This window comes from Meles meles, chromosome 10, assembly GCF_922984935.1.
Source record: "Meles meles chromosome 10, mMelMel3.1 paternal haplotype, whole genome shotgun sequence".
Lineage (NCBI taxonomy): Eukaryota > Metazoa > Chordata > Mammalia > Carnivora > Mustelidae > Meles > Meles meles.
This window is the reverse complement of record NC_060075.1, coordinates 69,259,692-69,276,276: the sequence shown is the minus strand read 5'-3', so window position 1 is coordinate 69,276,276 and position 16,585 is coordinate 69,259,692. Positions and strand designations below refer to the sequence as shown.

General features: G+C 44.7%; 1 protein-coding gene across 3 annotated transcripts in view; it reads right to left on the bottom strand.

The window, feature by feature from the left end:
* Window positions 1-16,585, bottom strand: part of SLC25A13 (solute carrier family 25 member 13) — a 182,654-nt gene that overhangs the window by 23,440 nt on the left and 142,629 nt on the right. For all 3 annotated transcript variants that reach the window (XM_046020856.1, XM_046020857.1, XM_046020858.1), the window contains one exon: window positions 9,712-9,852. In XM_046020856.1, coding sequence (XP_045876812.1) covers window positions 9,712-9,852 — 141 coding nt within the window. The remainder of the gene's footprint in view (window positions 1-9,711; window positions 9,853-16,585) is intronic.

Sequence of the window (16,585 nt, the reverse complement as noted above, 5' to 3'; positions counted from 1 at the left end):
TTTTAACCCACTGAGCCACCCAGATGTCCCTGTAGTATACACTTTTATATCTGCATTTTCTTCTTTTAAAAACTATTTTGCCTACTAAAACTGATTTTTAAAAAACATGGGGCACCTTCATGGCTCAACTGGTTGTGACCAACTCTTAATTTCAGCTCAGGTCATGACCTCAGGGTTATGAGATTGAGTCCCAGGTTGGGCTCTGCACTGGGCATAGAACCTGCCTGGGATTCTCTCTCACACTCTGTTCTGCACACCCTCTCTTCTTCTTTTAAACAACAACAACAACAACAACAACAAACCAAAAAACCTTTATGGCACTAATCATTAAAGAACTATGGCACTTCATGGTTATATTCTATTCCCTCCCTGAGCATTGGTCACTTTGAAGGCAATGATAGCATATTCATCCTTGTAAGTGTCAGGCCTCAACAAATATTTGGTGAACAAATGGAAAAATGATTTTTAAAAAATTAATAATTTCCCAATATTTTAAAATTTCTTTATGAAGTTTAAAAATTTTAATTCCAATACAGTTAACATAGTGTTAGCTTCAGGTGTACAATGTAGTCATTTTCTAACATTTTTAAGAACATTTTCTAGTCCTCTTTTAGCACACTCAACTTCCCTTAGGTAGTGTTTTATTAAAACAGTATTTTTCAAGGTGCCTCCTTTTATTTCCTATTCCAAAGTCCAAAGAAGAATGCCTGACCCAGAGACAGCTGTTGACCACACAACATCAGAAACTACCCAGGACTGGGGCAGAGTGGAAGGAACCAGGTATTTCTACAAGGTTATCCATTAGTTGATATCCCATAATTTATAATTAATAATAACACATCATGCAAACTATGTGCTAATTTCTACCTTATGTCCTTTACATGCATTATTTTCATAAATCCTGACAACAATCCTATGAACATGTACATACTACGACTCTCCTCATTGATGCACCTAGAACACAGAGATAGGAAGATATAAAGTCTTTTTCTTTCCAGTTTGTTTTTTTTTTCCTTAATGCAACCTTTAAGCATAATATGGATAACATCATATGACTTCCAATATTATTCTCAAATTCTCACCATATTAGATACAAAACCTGGACCCTTGAGGTATTTGACATCCTCTTCTGAATTTCAAAAATTCTGCCTTTTAATAAGCTGTCCAAAATGTGCATATCCGTGGAGGGAGGGTATTTTTGACAAAGCCATCAGGAAGGCACACCAACAGCTATCACTTGGAACAACAAAAGCAATACGGCCGCTGCCAGGTTACCTGGGGCTTTTGGTACAACATAATGAGATTCCTGTTGCTACTCTGCTTAACATAGGAATTTAAAAAAATAAATAAAGGGCCCTTTTGCCTCACAATGGATAAAATAACTTTAATTTCTACAATTTAAAGAGCTGACAGATCTACCATGTTCTTAGTCTAAAAAAACAAAATAGAGCAAAGTGGATTGTTCTCCCAGGATCGCCACCGTATTCAAATAGCACTGGCTACAAAAAACCATCAGCAAGAGCAGTAAGCTACCTGCCCCAGCCTCAGCCAAGCCAAGTTCATGATGCTTAGCGCCATCTCAACTCTTTCCACTTCCACTCTCACTGTCGACCATGACCCCAAACCTGCCAGCTATGACTCCCTGTCTGCGCTCAGCACATAACTCTGTGGTCAAACTTCCCCCAAACAGCCAGCACGTGCTCTCTCCTATCTGGCTCAACAGACCTTTATGTGATAGCTCAGGTTTCAAAGAGAGGCTGGACTGAGTTAGAAACCCAGCCCCCTACTTACTTACAAGGTCTGTGACCTTAGACAAATTACCCAAACCCATCAAGACTTCTTTGCCTCGGTGGTAACTTGGAGCTTAAAAACAAAAAAACAAAAAACAAAAAACCTCCGAAAAACAAACAAACAAAAAAACACCACTACTATCTGCCTCCTCGGCCGTAGGACGAATTAAATGACACAACGTAATATAGAGCTTTAAGCACAGGGCCTGCACAGGTAAGCGCTCAGTCACACGACCTCCAAAGAGCCTGTGTGCCATTAGGCACGTACATGCATTCTCTCTTTCTCTCTTCTAAGCCTAGGCTGTCTCTACTGCCTCTCCTGAAATCCTAACACCATATTCGATCTTGCTATCTTCAGATGCTTCAAATCCTTCTATCTCTAGTGACTCTTTTTCCTCTCTGTCTATAGTTAGCCACAGTTCTCGTAACAAAATTGAAAAAGGCAATGAATCTCTCAACCTCCTCTTTCCCGAACATCCTTCCACTCCTTTTCTTCAAGTTTCTGTACTCTTTTTCTTCTTTTCTTTCACAGTAAAAGCTTTAAGCTGAGTGGTCTGTAGCTGCTAATATTTTCTCATATAGTTTTCTACTTCTGCCATTCTACTTAAATTGATTTCTTAAAAATAACTGCTGACCTCCATCTTTAAGTTCAAAGACCTTTTTTCTTGGGCTTTATCCTGTCTGGTCTCTGTTGCACTTAATACCACTCATCGCTACCCCCCTCCCCTGTACTTTATCCCTCTACCAACTCCTACTAACAACTGTTCATTTCAGTTCTCCACCTGAGAGCTACTTCTGGTTTTTTCCATCCATTCTCCTTTCTGCCACCTAGATGCGGGTGGTCTCCACATTGCATCACTGGTGTCCCATTGGCTTGGAGATATTACCCACTCTCCTAGTTTCACACATGCAGATGACCCTTAAAAGAGCCTTTCGAGTCCCCAGCCCTCTGACAGGGTCTGATAAGGCTTTGGTTCTATACTCAGTAAGGCAGGGCAGGACAAACACCACACAGGGAGTCAGGTGATAGGCTCTCATAGCCCCACCCCTGCCTACTAAGTCACCTGGCTAAATCTAAGATTTGTGGGCTTCTCATCTCAATTAGAGAGGTAACACCCGATAGAGGATCTTGCGAAGTTTCTGCAGCTTCTTAAATATCAAAAAATTCTAAAGTTTACTGTATCCAGGTGCTCAAGCCAGGAACCTGAGAGTCATCTTTTATTCTTTATTTTTCACCTTGCCACACTTTCCAAGAATTTATGAGACGGATTCTCAAACATCCTCTCACACTGAAAATAAAACATTGATACAAATATACACATATATTTGTGGCAAACATATCTAAATTTAAACTGATAAAAAACAAAAAACCCCAAACATATCCCCTCTATCCCTCTATCTTCACCATCATTTCCCACCATCCCCAGCCGAGATCCTCCTAACAAGCCACCCACCTTTGGTCTCAAGCTCCTACGTGGCATGTCCATACTGAAACTGAATTATCCTTCTTCAGACACAACCCTGATCATGCCATTTGTCTTTGCCTTCCACTGGTGAAAAATGACCTCTCCTTTAAGGCTACCTCTCCTTCGGAAAGCCTTTCTGTCCTTGCCACTGAGCCCTACTTCCTCAAGGACCACGTGCACACCCCGACAGCCCTTCCCAATTGCACACATGCTGTATTCCAAGGATCTTCTTACCTGTCTGACTGCTCCATGTGATGGTGAACTTCTTAGAAAACCATGCAATTTTTATTTGTTTGTATCCGCAGTGTCCAGGGCAGAACTTGCTGGGTGAAGGAATAGATGCCTCCAGAAATGAGAAATCAAGCTCTCAATCAGATGTTTTCTTTACATCTGATGTCCCCGGTATCATAATCTTTGGTCACTACTTGCCAACTCACTCACTTTCTGTGCTCTAATATCCTTGTTTATAACTTGGGAACACCTGGCTTTTGCTTGCCATTCGTTTGCTCAACAAATATTTATCAAATGTCTATTTACGTGCCACAAACGGTTACAAGCAGTAGTGAAGAAGCTAGCTCTCTGGTATCAGAGTACACTCTAGATGAGCAGACACCAACACACACACCCACATCAAAAACTAGCAGATGGTACTGGGTGCCCTGAAAAGAACTGGAAGACGGCACTAGGACAGTGAGCAACCTGCCTGTTTTTCTGAGCAAGCCTCTGTTGACCTAAGACATGAAGGGAAGAACCTTCAGGCAGAGGGAGTGAACTCGGAATACCTGAATAAAAGAAAGGCAGCCAGTGTAGCTAGCAGAGGATGGTACAAAATGGAGGGTGGAGAAGATGGGGCCACGGGGCAGGAGCTGGGACTCTATTCTAAGTGCAGCAGGAACCTGCGAGATGGTTTTCCATCAGGGACCACAGTTTCTGTAGGGCACACTTATTTCTCATTTCCTTTGGTTTCTGTTCAAATATCATCTCATCTGAGTGGCTCCATGGATCATCCTATTAAAATGCACCCCCCCCCCCCCCACATCCCATCCTGCCTTGGCCCTTCTCCACTCACCTGTCTCCTTTTCCTTCAAGGATCTTAGTATCACCTGATGTCAGAGATTTGGGTTTGGTTTTGTTTTTTTTTTTTTTAGTAGAGCTGACACAATATTACATTAGTCTCAGGTGTACAACATAGTGATTCAACATCTCTGTATGTTACGCTGAGCTCACCTCAAGTGTGGCTACCAGCGGTTACCATACAACTCTACTGCAGTGTCACTGACTCAATTCCCTATGCTGTGCCTTTTGTCCCTGCAGCTGATTTGCTCCATAACTAGAAGCTGTACCTCCCCGTCTTCTTCACCCATTTTGCCCATCCCTCCGCCTCCCCAAGAACAAAAATTAGTTTTCTTGATGGCTGACTTTTTCTACCCACCAACTCCTGAGCAGGGAAAGGACTCTGCACCTACCAGTCGGCTTTCATCAGAAGTATGATGAATGCATTCCCAATCAATTAATCTGATTACACTTTAATAGATCAATTCCGGGGACAACAGATTTAGGGGAGTCAAGAATCAAAATGAATAAGCCCATGAGGAGGGTTTCACAGAGGCTCAGAGGAAAGACAAATGTGGGAGAGGTAGGGGGTGAGAACCAGCAATGGAGCGGCTGTAAAACCATGAAGTGGCCCTCGGTGTTAGAAAATTCGCAGGGCACCACTGTCCCCAAGGGCACGACGGGTGGAGCCCTGAACTCATAAAAATAGATATTTTTTAAAATGTTATTTTTTTTTAAGATTTTATTTATTTGACAGACAGAGATCACAAGTAGTCAGAGAGGCAGGCGGGGCGGGGGGGGAGCAGGCTCCCCGCTGAGCAGAGAGACCAATGTGGGGCTTGATCCCAGGACCCTGGGATCATGACCTGAGCTGAAGGCAGAGGCTTAACCCACTGAGCAACCCGGGCACCCCAAAATAGATATTTTTAAAAGCTGCTAAATTGAGTAATTATTCTTATGTACTCCTATGTTATCAAGCTCAAATTGCTAAACTGTTGTGATCTAATAAAATCTACTAATACAAAAACAATGCACATGCCCCTTGACCTAAAAATTTTAATTGCTAGGAATTTATCATTTGTATATACTCACAAAAGTATGTCAAAATATCTCGCAGGGATATTCACCTTGTCATTGCTGGCAATACCCCCAAACTGGAAACAACATGAACACCTATCAACAGGAAACCGCTTAGAAAAACTCTAGAAAAAAATTCTACACAGCTCTTATATAAAATGAGGAAAGAACTTTAAGGTATATTGTGTGCACTTGAACCTCACGTAACACTGTGTGTCAACTATAGTTCAATTAAAAAAAATACTGTGTATTTAGAAATATTCTAAATACACACACACACACACACAGCTCTGATATTGAGCCAATATGTGATATACAGAGAGAAAAAGAAAGGGAGAGAGGAGAGAGAAATACTGATGTAAACAGAAAGGTTTTCTTTTCTGAAGGATAGGTAACAAAGAGTGGTTATCCTTTGAAGAGAGGAGGGAAACCGGAAGTAGTAGAGAATCTTTCTCACATGTGTTTCTGAATTATTTGATTTTTTTGCAACGTGAACTTGTATTTTAACTTTTAGAACACACAAACAACATCTCCTGGAGACAACTAGCAGACGAAATAGGAATGTACCCGATATATCATTACTAGCTTTCTGACTTTATGGCCAGTAGCTCCAACGGCTCATTCATGTACACTCCATAAACAAACAGACATACACAACATGCATGCATGCGTATGAAAACTGTATGTGAACACTGTTGAATGCAGTGGGACAAACGCTTTTGGTTAGAACACAGCAGACACACAGCCACATCCCCAGGTAACCACCTTCCAAGGTAGAGCTGATGCGTAATTCGTGATTAAACAATCTGAAAGCGGTTGCCAACAATGCTTGCTGGCCTGGCTGTCAGTGCCTCACAGACCTCAGGGACCTCACTGTCCTCAGAAAGAGACATAAATTGGCCCACTGCTTAAGGAAGCATCTTTGTAGCCTCTATGAGCCATGTTCCCATTTAATGTGAAATGAGGTTTCTTTCTGTTCCTACAGTGTAATCCATTCCCTTATCAAAGCTCTCTGTTGGCTCCTATGGAAAAGGCACCATCCAAGAGAAGAGGGATCAGAAGATGGATACCATCTCCTCTTCTAGGACAGAATGTATTTTATTTATTTTACTTATGCTCCAGAGGCTTATGCAGTTAAACAAAATTTATGTAGGGAAAGGGAAGTAAGACCTCCTACATTCTTAAGAAAAGTAGTGTATGTTGCAGGTTTTGTTAAACAAACAAACAAACAAACAAAAACCCAAAACAGCAAAACCAACTACATTATATTCAAGTAGCTCCTGCAGGGGCAGTTAATTATCCTGCCCTGACTTCAATCACCCACCTAGTCTGCACAGGGGCTTGATCTCTTAATGTTACCAAAAGAAGGGGGGGCTTTGTTTGCAGAGTTCACAGTATCTGCTCTAAACTATTTCTAACCTCAGGAATGTGAAATGTTTACCGCAGCCACTTTTTTTTTCAGTTGTAAATGTATTTCTAAAGCAAATATTCTAATTACCATTTACTGGGAAGTCAGAGAATAGCTGGGCATTTTGCAAGTCAATTCAGGAGAAAAATAGGAAGACTGGTTAAGTCCAATTTAGGCGAGGTTAAACAGCAGGCTTAACCACACAGACAGAGCCGCTCACTGAGCACCGCCCTGGGTCCCACATTGTCATGTTAACGACAACAAACAGAAGACCCGAGGGCAGGAGAATGAAGATCACCAGTCCACACTGAGAGGAGGACGTCAGTTCTCTCTCTCCCTTTTTAAAGACCCACTGGCAGAGATGCATACAAGTTCTAAAGTATTAGGTCACTCCTGGTCAGGTGCATTTTTCTACCCAATGACGAGGAGAAACAGGAAAACCTTTATTACTGAAAAGCACTATCCTGAAAGAAAATCACATTAAACCACACAGAAATGCAAAAGCTGTGATGCCTGGACAAGGACGGCTCTTGAATTGCTAAATGACTTCTGACCAGGGAGGGTTGGGGGACGGTGAGCAGGGCCCAGAGGAGAGCCAGTCTCCAGAAACAAAACCTGCGGGTTAGCGTAAGGGAGCGGAAAGGTGAACTCCGCTGAGTGAGGTCTAGACTGGGTCTTAGCCGATGCAGCCGATGACACCAGTGACCTGCAGAAAGGATGAGACTGCCAACTCACTCTCTTGCACAGAAATCAAGTTTCCCGAAGCTCAAGGTGGTAGTGACCTCACTTGGTAATTATCATTACACCAAAAGCGGCGTTTTGTAAGGAGGCACCAAGCCCTGCGGAATGCCTCTGAACTAGATTAAACCACCTGGCTAGTAATTAAGCCAACTTTATATGGGAGAGGTCTCTTGCTCAAACTTGAGCAGTCCTGCTCATTTCAGGAAAGCAACTGCAGCACGGAAGTGGAAACAAGCCACCTCGGAGCCCCAGCGTCAGCACAGACGCCGGCCCCCCGCAGCCTCTGCCCTCCTAACTGCGAAACCTGGAGCCTTGCTCCTTCCCAGGGGCCGGAGAGGAGATTTCGGGTTGGAAACGCCGTGAATGTGCAAAGGGCTCGCTCTCAGTCTTGTATCATTTGCAGGTAGTTTAACAGTCTCCGTTTCTGTGTCATCAAACAAGTTTTTACCATTTTATCTTTCGAGACATTTCGATAGCAGTCACTGCCATAGTGCCTAAGTGCTTTCCCCCAGACAGCCCACTGAAAGACGGCATGGCATCTTGTCAGAATGACGCGCTGCCACATTGTGTTACAGTCTGCAAGGAGCCTACAAATTTAGAAAGGAAGATGATTTTTCTTCAAATTTATCAATGCTACGCTTCGTGACAATACGGCGATGAGTTCCTTTGCGGCTGGATAATAGTTTGGTAGATGAAACGGCTCTAACAGTGTTCTCCGCCACACAATCACACCCTGAGCATTTGAAGTGCTACTTAAAATACCGGCATATTTGTTCCTAAACACCACACATGCCTAAATATAAAGCATGTTTTCCCCCTAGGTCCCCAGAAAAGAAGGGGTCACATTATATTCAATTCTAACAAGTCTCGGGTCAGGGGGTACTTTTCCAATCCTTTCACCCTGGGAAGTACAGAGTGGCATTCCGGGGAAGAGCAAATTTGCTCGAAACGACGTCAGCTGTTACTAACACTGGATGCCTCCCAAGATCACCTGCAAAGCTTGAGTTTTAAAAAAAGGGTGAAAAAGTCTTCCTGGGAGTAGGATGTCACAAATGCTGTGCTGGATGTCAAAACCAGGCACAGGAAGTTCACTCTCAAAAGCATATTGGTTGTTACACTATGGGACCAGGTATGTCCATTAGGGATGAACGGGGAAGCAGAGAAAAGAAACAATTGTCCTAATGTTTTGTGTCTGTGGGATAAAGCTTCCAGGGATGATAGTGCACACAGAGCCCGAAAGTGCTTCACCTTGCCAGCGTGGGATACAGATGAACACAAGGCCCTCCTTGAGACCACGTGAATGGCTGATTCAAAAAGCGGTGATCAAAACACTGATTCAAAATTCTTACAAAGAGTTTGCACAGAGTAGCACAGAGTATTTCTTGATACATATGTACAGAAAAGAGTAATACCAATTTTATGTGATGGGATTTTGTATATTTATGGGGAAATAAATGACAACTATTTTATGTAAACATTTGACTTCAGGTTTACTTATTCCTGAAGCTTTACTTAGTCAAGTTGGCCATGAAAAACATTTTTTAAACCTTCTTACTGAAAAATGGTAAACACCTTATGCTTGATAAAGCCTTAGAGCTGCACATATATGGAGCTAATTCTAATAGATTCCAATTCAACTTTTTGGTAGAGGATTGTGAATAACAAATATCAAGAATTTTCTGAAAGCCCAGTTTTGCAATTATTCCAAGAACTGTTTTCCAAATGAAAAATACATATGGACAGGGCCGGAATGTACAGGATCGGGAAATAAATTCTCCATCTGGTACAGGCTTTTCCTGGAACTGAGAGCTCAGCCTGTCTTCCGAGAAAGGGCTCCCTGTGATCCTTCCATCTATCCTTTACGGAGGGCAGCGCTGGGAACTAGGGTTTTGCACCAGTAACAAAACCAAATAAAGTTCCAGCCATTGTTGCTGTAAGGAGCTACGCAGTTGGGGACCGTTCACCTCACAGTCAACCGTGATCAGTGTGTTTTGAGGATGGCTTTTTGACAGCGGGCGTGAAGGTGCCCTACGGGCCCCAGTGGAACGTCTTCTCCAGGTACCAAAATGTGAGGAATCAATTTCACACCGAGGAGAAGTTTACTTACATAGTTCGCCCCGTTTGCTAATTTAGAAGATGAACACGGAACCTAATAATTGACTAAAAGGAAAGTTACCTTGTAGATCCCAAAGAACCCCAGGTCCCTCACAACAGACAGGGCACTGACTCGTGGACCAGTAGTGATTTCTCCAGCCACTTGCAAACGGATCTTGACGATTTCCAAAGGATTTGTGAAAATCACCTGGGAGCCTCCTGCCTAAAAGAGAGAAAAAGTAAAGATTTAAGACCAAAGAAGGGTAAAGGTAAGATGGGTTAGGAAGAGTGGGGGAATTATCCTCCATGGAGTGCAGAATATCCTATCTTCAAGAGACTATATAAGACAGTGACGAGTCTGAATCAAAGATACAGCTACTGCCAAAGAGACTTTGGGTACTGAGGTCCTATTTCCCTCACTCAGAAGTTGAAAGGAAAAAACCAGAGACCAATGTCTCCCGGCCTCACCAGTGTCTTTACATGGAAATGACAAAGATTCCCTGAAGCACAAATAGCTGCCATCACAGGGCTCAAAGCCAAGGGCACAAAGGCAACAAGAGAATGAAAATCAAAGAGTATCCAAATAAAGATGCACTGACCTGATTGTCAGAAAAGGAGGAGACAGGGCGGACACAGGTTCTCCCATGATGGACCTCCTGACTCTGGCAATGACTCAAGAAATGCCAGAACATGTAAACGCAGATGAAAGCTATTTTTTCTTCTCTTAAAAAATCAGGTCCATCATCAAACACCCTTTTATGGGGTCGCATATTCTTATAATTTTATTTATGTACTACCTGTGTAAGATTGCTCTTTTCACAGAAGATAAAGGTCCAAGTAGTAAAAATATGCATTAAATCAATTATGGCCCAAACTTTGAGCAATGTGTGTTATTTCATTCCAGCAGGGGCTGGGTGCCCCACCCCTGTGACCATCGGTGGAAATCTTTAAAGTGTACTATAAGGGAAATTTTAAGCTAGTTATTTCAAAGCTAAGCCTGTATTTATGATAAGCAATTACATTCTTTCCCACTGTACTTCAACTTGTTATTCCTTGTCACACATACATTAAATTTTTATTTCATCCACACTCAGGCTGATGCAGGGTATAGCTCAGAATCCTGACTGCACAGTGACGTTACCACAGAGCGATGTCACCACAGCCACAATGCTGCTATTTTACAGCTCAGTCGGTGCCATCATGGTAACAAGCGTGATGTGGACTCACAGGACACAAAACTACTTCTGGCTAGATTCCCTGACATCATTAACCAACGTATGCGACCTCACCAAAGGGCCAGTACTAACCAACAGTGGCTGCAAAGATGATCTTGGAAGTATAACTTAAAACTACTTCGGAACAAAAATGAGATAACGTAAATATCTGATGCTGGGGATGCATTAAATGAATTTGAGTATGTCATGCAATGAGTACTATATGCTGCCAATAAAAATACTGTGGAAAATGTTCAACATACATCCTGGGAAGTAAAAACCCTCCTACTGAAATCCATGTCCAGCTGTCCCCGTTATTCCTTACCATCGTGTACGGAATACACGAGTGCAGTGCTTTTGAGGTGGTAGGATACAAGTGGTTTATTTTCTTTTCTGCTCTATTTTGTATTTCTTCTACATAGATCATGTATTACCTCTACAAAGAAAAACAAATACCTCTACGTAACCTACCTGATATACATAGCAACATTAGCCAAAAAAAAAAGAAAGAAATCTGTTCACCCATTAATTCTCTATAAATCAAATTGCTTTTCTACCTTTACTAACTTGATCCCTTAATCAAGACACACTTGTTGTTAAAAACAGACCAAGCTTTCCACTCTCTGCCCACATTACAACCGTTCCCAAGGCAGCGGTACTGCCCGGTGTCTTGACTGCCACACGGACCGGTCCTTCTCACTTGCTTGTTTTACCCCCCACCCCCCACCCCCACCAGCTCTCCTAGGTGGCTCTTGGGAGATGGGCCAAACAACCCTGGTAGAAAAAAACCTAGAACAGATGCATCAAAAGGCCCAGGAAAGGCCCTTGTAAAGTGGGAAGAAGAGCGTGCGGCGACACGCCCGGAGGCCCATGTGTTCTGGTCTGCACAGACATTAGGCTTCCTTTTCTCTTTGGCTTAGAAGAGCCATGCTTTGCTCCCACACTGCTGTGACCTGCAAGGAGGTGGCGGGGCCAACCTATAGCCTGTCTACAGCCCTTCAGCATTCTGTGGGGTTGCACCTGCATCGCTGCACACGACGCGTGACAGGAGTTAAGGTCGGCAGAAGGAAATGAGGAGACGGACCCAGCTTAGTAATAGCACCAGTGGCACAGTGAGGATTAGGTTTGTGCTTCTTAATCCAAGCTCTTGAGTTGTAGAAATGAATAAAAACTTATCTTGAAATCATGCATGGGAGCAGAACTGCTGAGAAAGATTTGCGGAGTTGGAATTAGTCTGAGACTGATTTTTAAAAGCTCAGAAGTTGGCAAGAGCATCTCTATCAAGGGCAGAAGGGAGAGTGGTCTGCATACACTGATCTCAAAGAACAGCACAGGAACAAACGCAAAGCAGATGCAGCACACACTGCCTGCAGGCAGAGGGGAGGTAGCTGAGCACATCCTGGGAGGACCAACCCCACCCCCCTGGTCCCTTTGAGTCAAACCACCTCACCTCATACGAGTGCTTGGGACACGGGAGTGACTCTAAACCTGATTCTTTTCCGGTCTCCTAGAGGGACAGTTCTCCTCTCCGGCTGCATATTAGTCACTTTAAGAGCTCTGAAAAGCAGTGACTTCTAAATCCTACTCCAGACAAATAAGAAATTCCACAACGACCCTTTTACAAAGTGCTCCTGCGTGATTAAGATGTGCAGTGAGAGCTGACGATCGCCTGACTTCACTGCATCACCTCCAGACCCCTCTGAATTCGGAGAGGCTGCTAGACAGGCCTCCCTACAGCTGGGATTTCTAATACCAGTTTTCCACTTCTTTCAGAAAGCAACTTTTACGGTTTACATGTGACCTCACAACAAACTTCTACAGATCCACGTGGTGCCATTAGTAAAGGTACAATTCTTAGGTACAGAATTGCTCTCACTTGTTCTCTTCCATCTGTACAAACACTTGTCAAAGTTCATGTTGTATATATACAAAATAAGAACTTAATACTCCATTCGCTGACTCCAAGCCAATCAATAGATACTGATTCTCTGAGCACAGAAGAGTGAATTCTAATCACTACGGACAATGCAAAAGTCAGATCCGCTTCAGACAGCTGCAGGGAACAGACACAGTGGGAAGAGAGGGTAGGGATACCGAGAAAAAAGGACGGGCTCCTTGCCTTGGGTGGGCTCAGAAAGAAAGAGCAGACGGATTCAAAGTGGCACACTGTAAAGGTTCCGAAGATGAAGCGGTCCTTTGCAGTCAAGCTAGAGGGAAACGGGAGACTCCGAGGCACCGACAGACGATGCTGATCACCAGATGCGCAGTGTCTGGGCATCGCCACGACTTGATCACTGAGTAGCACGCTGGCTGCAGCTGTCCTGACTCCTGGCCTATTGTCCATTCACAGTGCCTTACCCTGTGCCTCCTTTGGGAGATCAAAGCCAGCGGGCTCCGCGGGCTGCCAACAGGAACACCTATTGTGTGTGCCGGCTTGGTGCCCCTCATCACTGGAGAGACCTGGCTGTGTGAAGACGCTCCTATGTGTGCGTGTGCAACTACGTCACAGATCACTTCCCTGTGACTTTCCGGAGTCTGTGGCAAGTAGAATGGGCGAAGACCTTCGACACTAGGACTGGCTCTGTGTGGTATGTCGTCTTTACGGTGGGCACACAGACTCGTCTACAGGTCTCCTGGTGTGCTCCTTCTTGCCGGAATCGTAGCTGCTACCCAGCCTCTGCATCCATCTAAAGACAAACACGCACTCATGGCAGACACCTCTGCCACCTGATCATACCTTCACTCACATCATAAAGATTCATCACATATTCATAAGTAATCATGCTCAGTTTGTCCTAAGAACTCCAAGGACGTGAGGTGAGTGAGAAAGCATGCCTGTTCTCAAGGAGCTTGAAATAGGAGTGAAGGAATAAATATTAATGAAGCACCCCTTACTGGCCACTGGGGTATTGCTCTGCGTGGATTACCTATCTCCAGCCCTCCCAGAGGTCTTTCTTCTAGATTTTACAGAAGAGAAAACTGAGGCATAAAACATTAAAGGAACTGCTATGGGCTGAACTGTGTCCAACAAAATTCATAGACTGAAGTGAGTCCTAACCCTCAGCATCTCAGAGGATGACTGTATTTGGAGACAGGCCCTTTCCAAAGGCAGCTGAGGGAAGAAGAGGTCGTATGAGTGGGTCCTACCGCAACGTAACTGCGGCCCTACTATGTGTCATAAGAGCCAACTGAGATACGAACACGATCGTGCACACAGAAGAGACCACGTGAGTGCACAGAGAGAAGGCAGCCATCATTGAGCCTAGAGAGAGGCCTCAGAAGAAACCAACCCTGCTGACACCAGCTTGGACTTCCAGCCTCCAGGGAGGCGAGAAAATGAATTCATGTTGTTTAAGTCACCCAGGCTGTGGTATTGTTACAGCAGCGCGAGCAGGCCAATCCAGCACTTATGCGGGGCTACGCAGCCAGCGAGCAGAGGATTTTCAACTGGGTCCGATAAATACATGCCTTGTGAGGAGAAAAAAGCGGCACGTGGGAAGAAAGGAAATTATAATACACAAGAGGTAAGGTCCAGACAAATTGCCATGGCAATCTGAAGGCAGGCAAGATTTCTGCTGGCTGGGATAATGTGGGGAGGCGGGAAGGCACATAAGAAAGTAACGCATCAGCTGCTGACTGCATGCAATTCGGATTTAGCTAATCCAGGTGGAGAATGGCACAAAGGCACAGTGATGGGGGCCTGCCACACTCACAGGGTGCAGAGACCCACCACCACACCTGTCCAAGCGAAATCTTAGTAAGAGTGATCATTACGGTGAGATCAACGTTTTCCTCCACTGGCATTTATTTGGGTGCTTACTATGTACCAGGCACGATGCCAAGAGTGCTGTAAGAATCTTCCCTTTCGTCCTCATCATAGAAGGTGGGTAATATTCTTCCAGTTTTATAAGAGAACAAAGCAAGACCAGAAGGGTGAAAGAGCTCATGTAACATGCCCGAGATCACAAAGCTGGGAAGGGGGAGCCTGGACGCAGAGCACACCTGCTGGAGGCCAGCCGTGCCCTCACGCCACAGAGCACCGCACGTCCTGGCAGCTTGCAGAACCCGCCAGCCACTCACACAGGGCCTGCGGGGCTGGGAGACAGACAGTTAAGATAAGGCCACAGGCGGCCAAATCATGGGAGGCCTCGAATGCGATGCCGAAGACTCCGGCTCCATCCTGCAGACAGCACCTTCCACTGCATGTGTGCCAGGAGGAGAGCAGGTCCGGAATAAAGTCTGGGAGCTGGAGAGTGTCATGACTAATATCTGTGTCTCAGAAAGACGACTGGATAGCAGAAGGGAGAGGGTTCAGGAGGGAAGGAGAGCCCTGAGGCAGGGCTGAAAATCAGGATTTTAGCAGACTAGATGGGAGATTAAAAAAAAAAAAAAAAGGCCAGAATCAGAACTGCACTGATCAGGTAGGGGGTGGGGGTTGTGTGGGTAATGGATGTAGTAGAGAGCACCAGGCCGGGCTGCTGAATGCCGGGCCAAAGAAGTATGTAGTAGCAAAGAAAGGACCCAGCGTTTTACATCTGTGTAACAGGAACACAGGGACGTAAGGGTTGGGGGACACTACCAGAAGGCAATGGAAAGGTGTGCTGGGAGCAGGGATGGAGACAGATGAGAGTGTTACCCCACATCTGTGCTAACCAAAGGCAGGAGCTTACATGGGCTACAGGGAGATGAAACACCGAGAGTGGAAACCCAAGAAGTGATGAGAAGCCTCTGCCACAAACCAGAGTGTACAGCAGTCCAGGCACAGAAGTCAAGAAAGGGACTTCCAGAAGGAAGAGCTAACAGTGAAATGGCCAGCAATGCCTGCCGGCACAGGAAGGCGAGGTCCCGCACATGGTGTGATCTGTGACCAGGAAGATGGGAAAATGGAGGCTGTGGAATTAGAGTTTGTATAATCCACATTTTTAAGGGAAGGGAAAGGCAGAGGTGATATCATATATGGAGGCAAGCAAGGTAGAATGCAAACATATTTAGCGTAATTAAGGAGAAAAGTAAGATAAAACAGAACTGGGGATGGTTATGTTACACTTATACAAAACAGCAGATGGGTTCTGCATAGGGGAGGAGAGGAAAGCAGGGTGTGAAACCGGGATTTTCTGTACTCCTTCTGCTCCAAAGATATAGAAAAATATAGTCAAATGGGTCAGGATTCAGCAAAAGGAGATGACGAAAGTTCCGAAGCATAAACCAAACGTAAAAACAAATGACCTCTGAGAATCAACAGTAAACACAACGTCCTGGCTCTCCAGAAGTTATGGTGAGCTTTTAGCCCAATGTGCAACACAGACAGGTCAACAAGGTAGCTAATGACTTCTGAAGACAAGTCCAGGGCAATGGCTCATGCATTCCCCGCCTCAATTCCGACAGACGGAGACACAGCAGGCTGCAGTTGCCCATGTGCTGGTTAGGGCTGTGATGTGCACTTGCCCGAGGGGACCCAGAGCCATGGGAGGCACCCATGGATCCCTGAGACCCTACCCCACTGAGTGCACAGGACCTGCAGGTGAGGAACGAGTCAGTTCAGTGAGATGGGGACTCTTCCCTGGGCTGTTACCAGGTACTGGGCACTGCCCAATGCACTGTAGTGAATACCAGTGTCACTATGACAAACTATTTTGTAGCATTTTTTTTTTTAAAGAAATTGTGTGCCCACTCTACAGCAGCTGTCTAAGAGCACACAGAACTAAGAAGAGCTTCACCCCTACGGAGCACACGTTCTAGAAG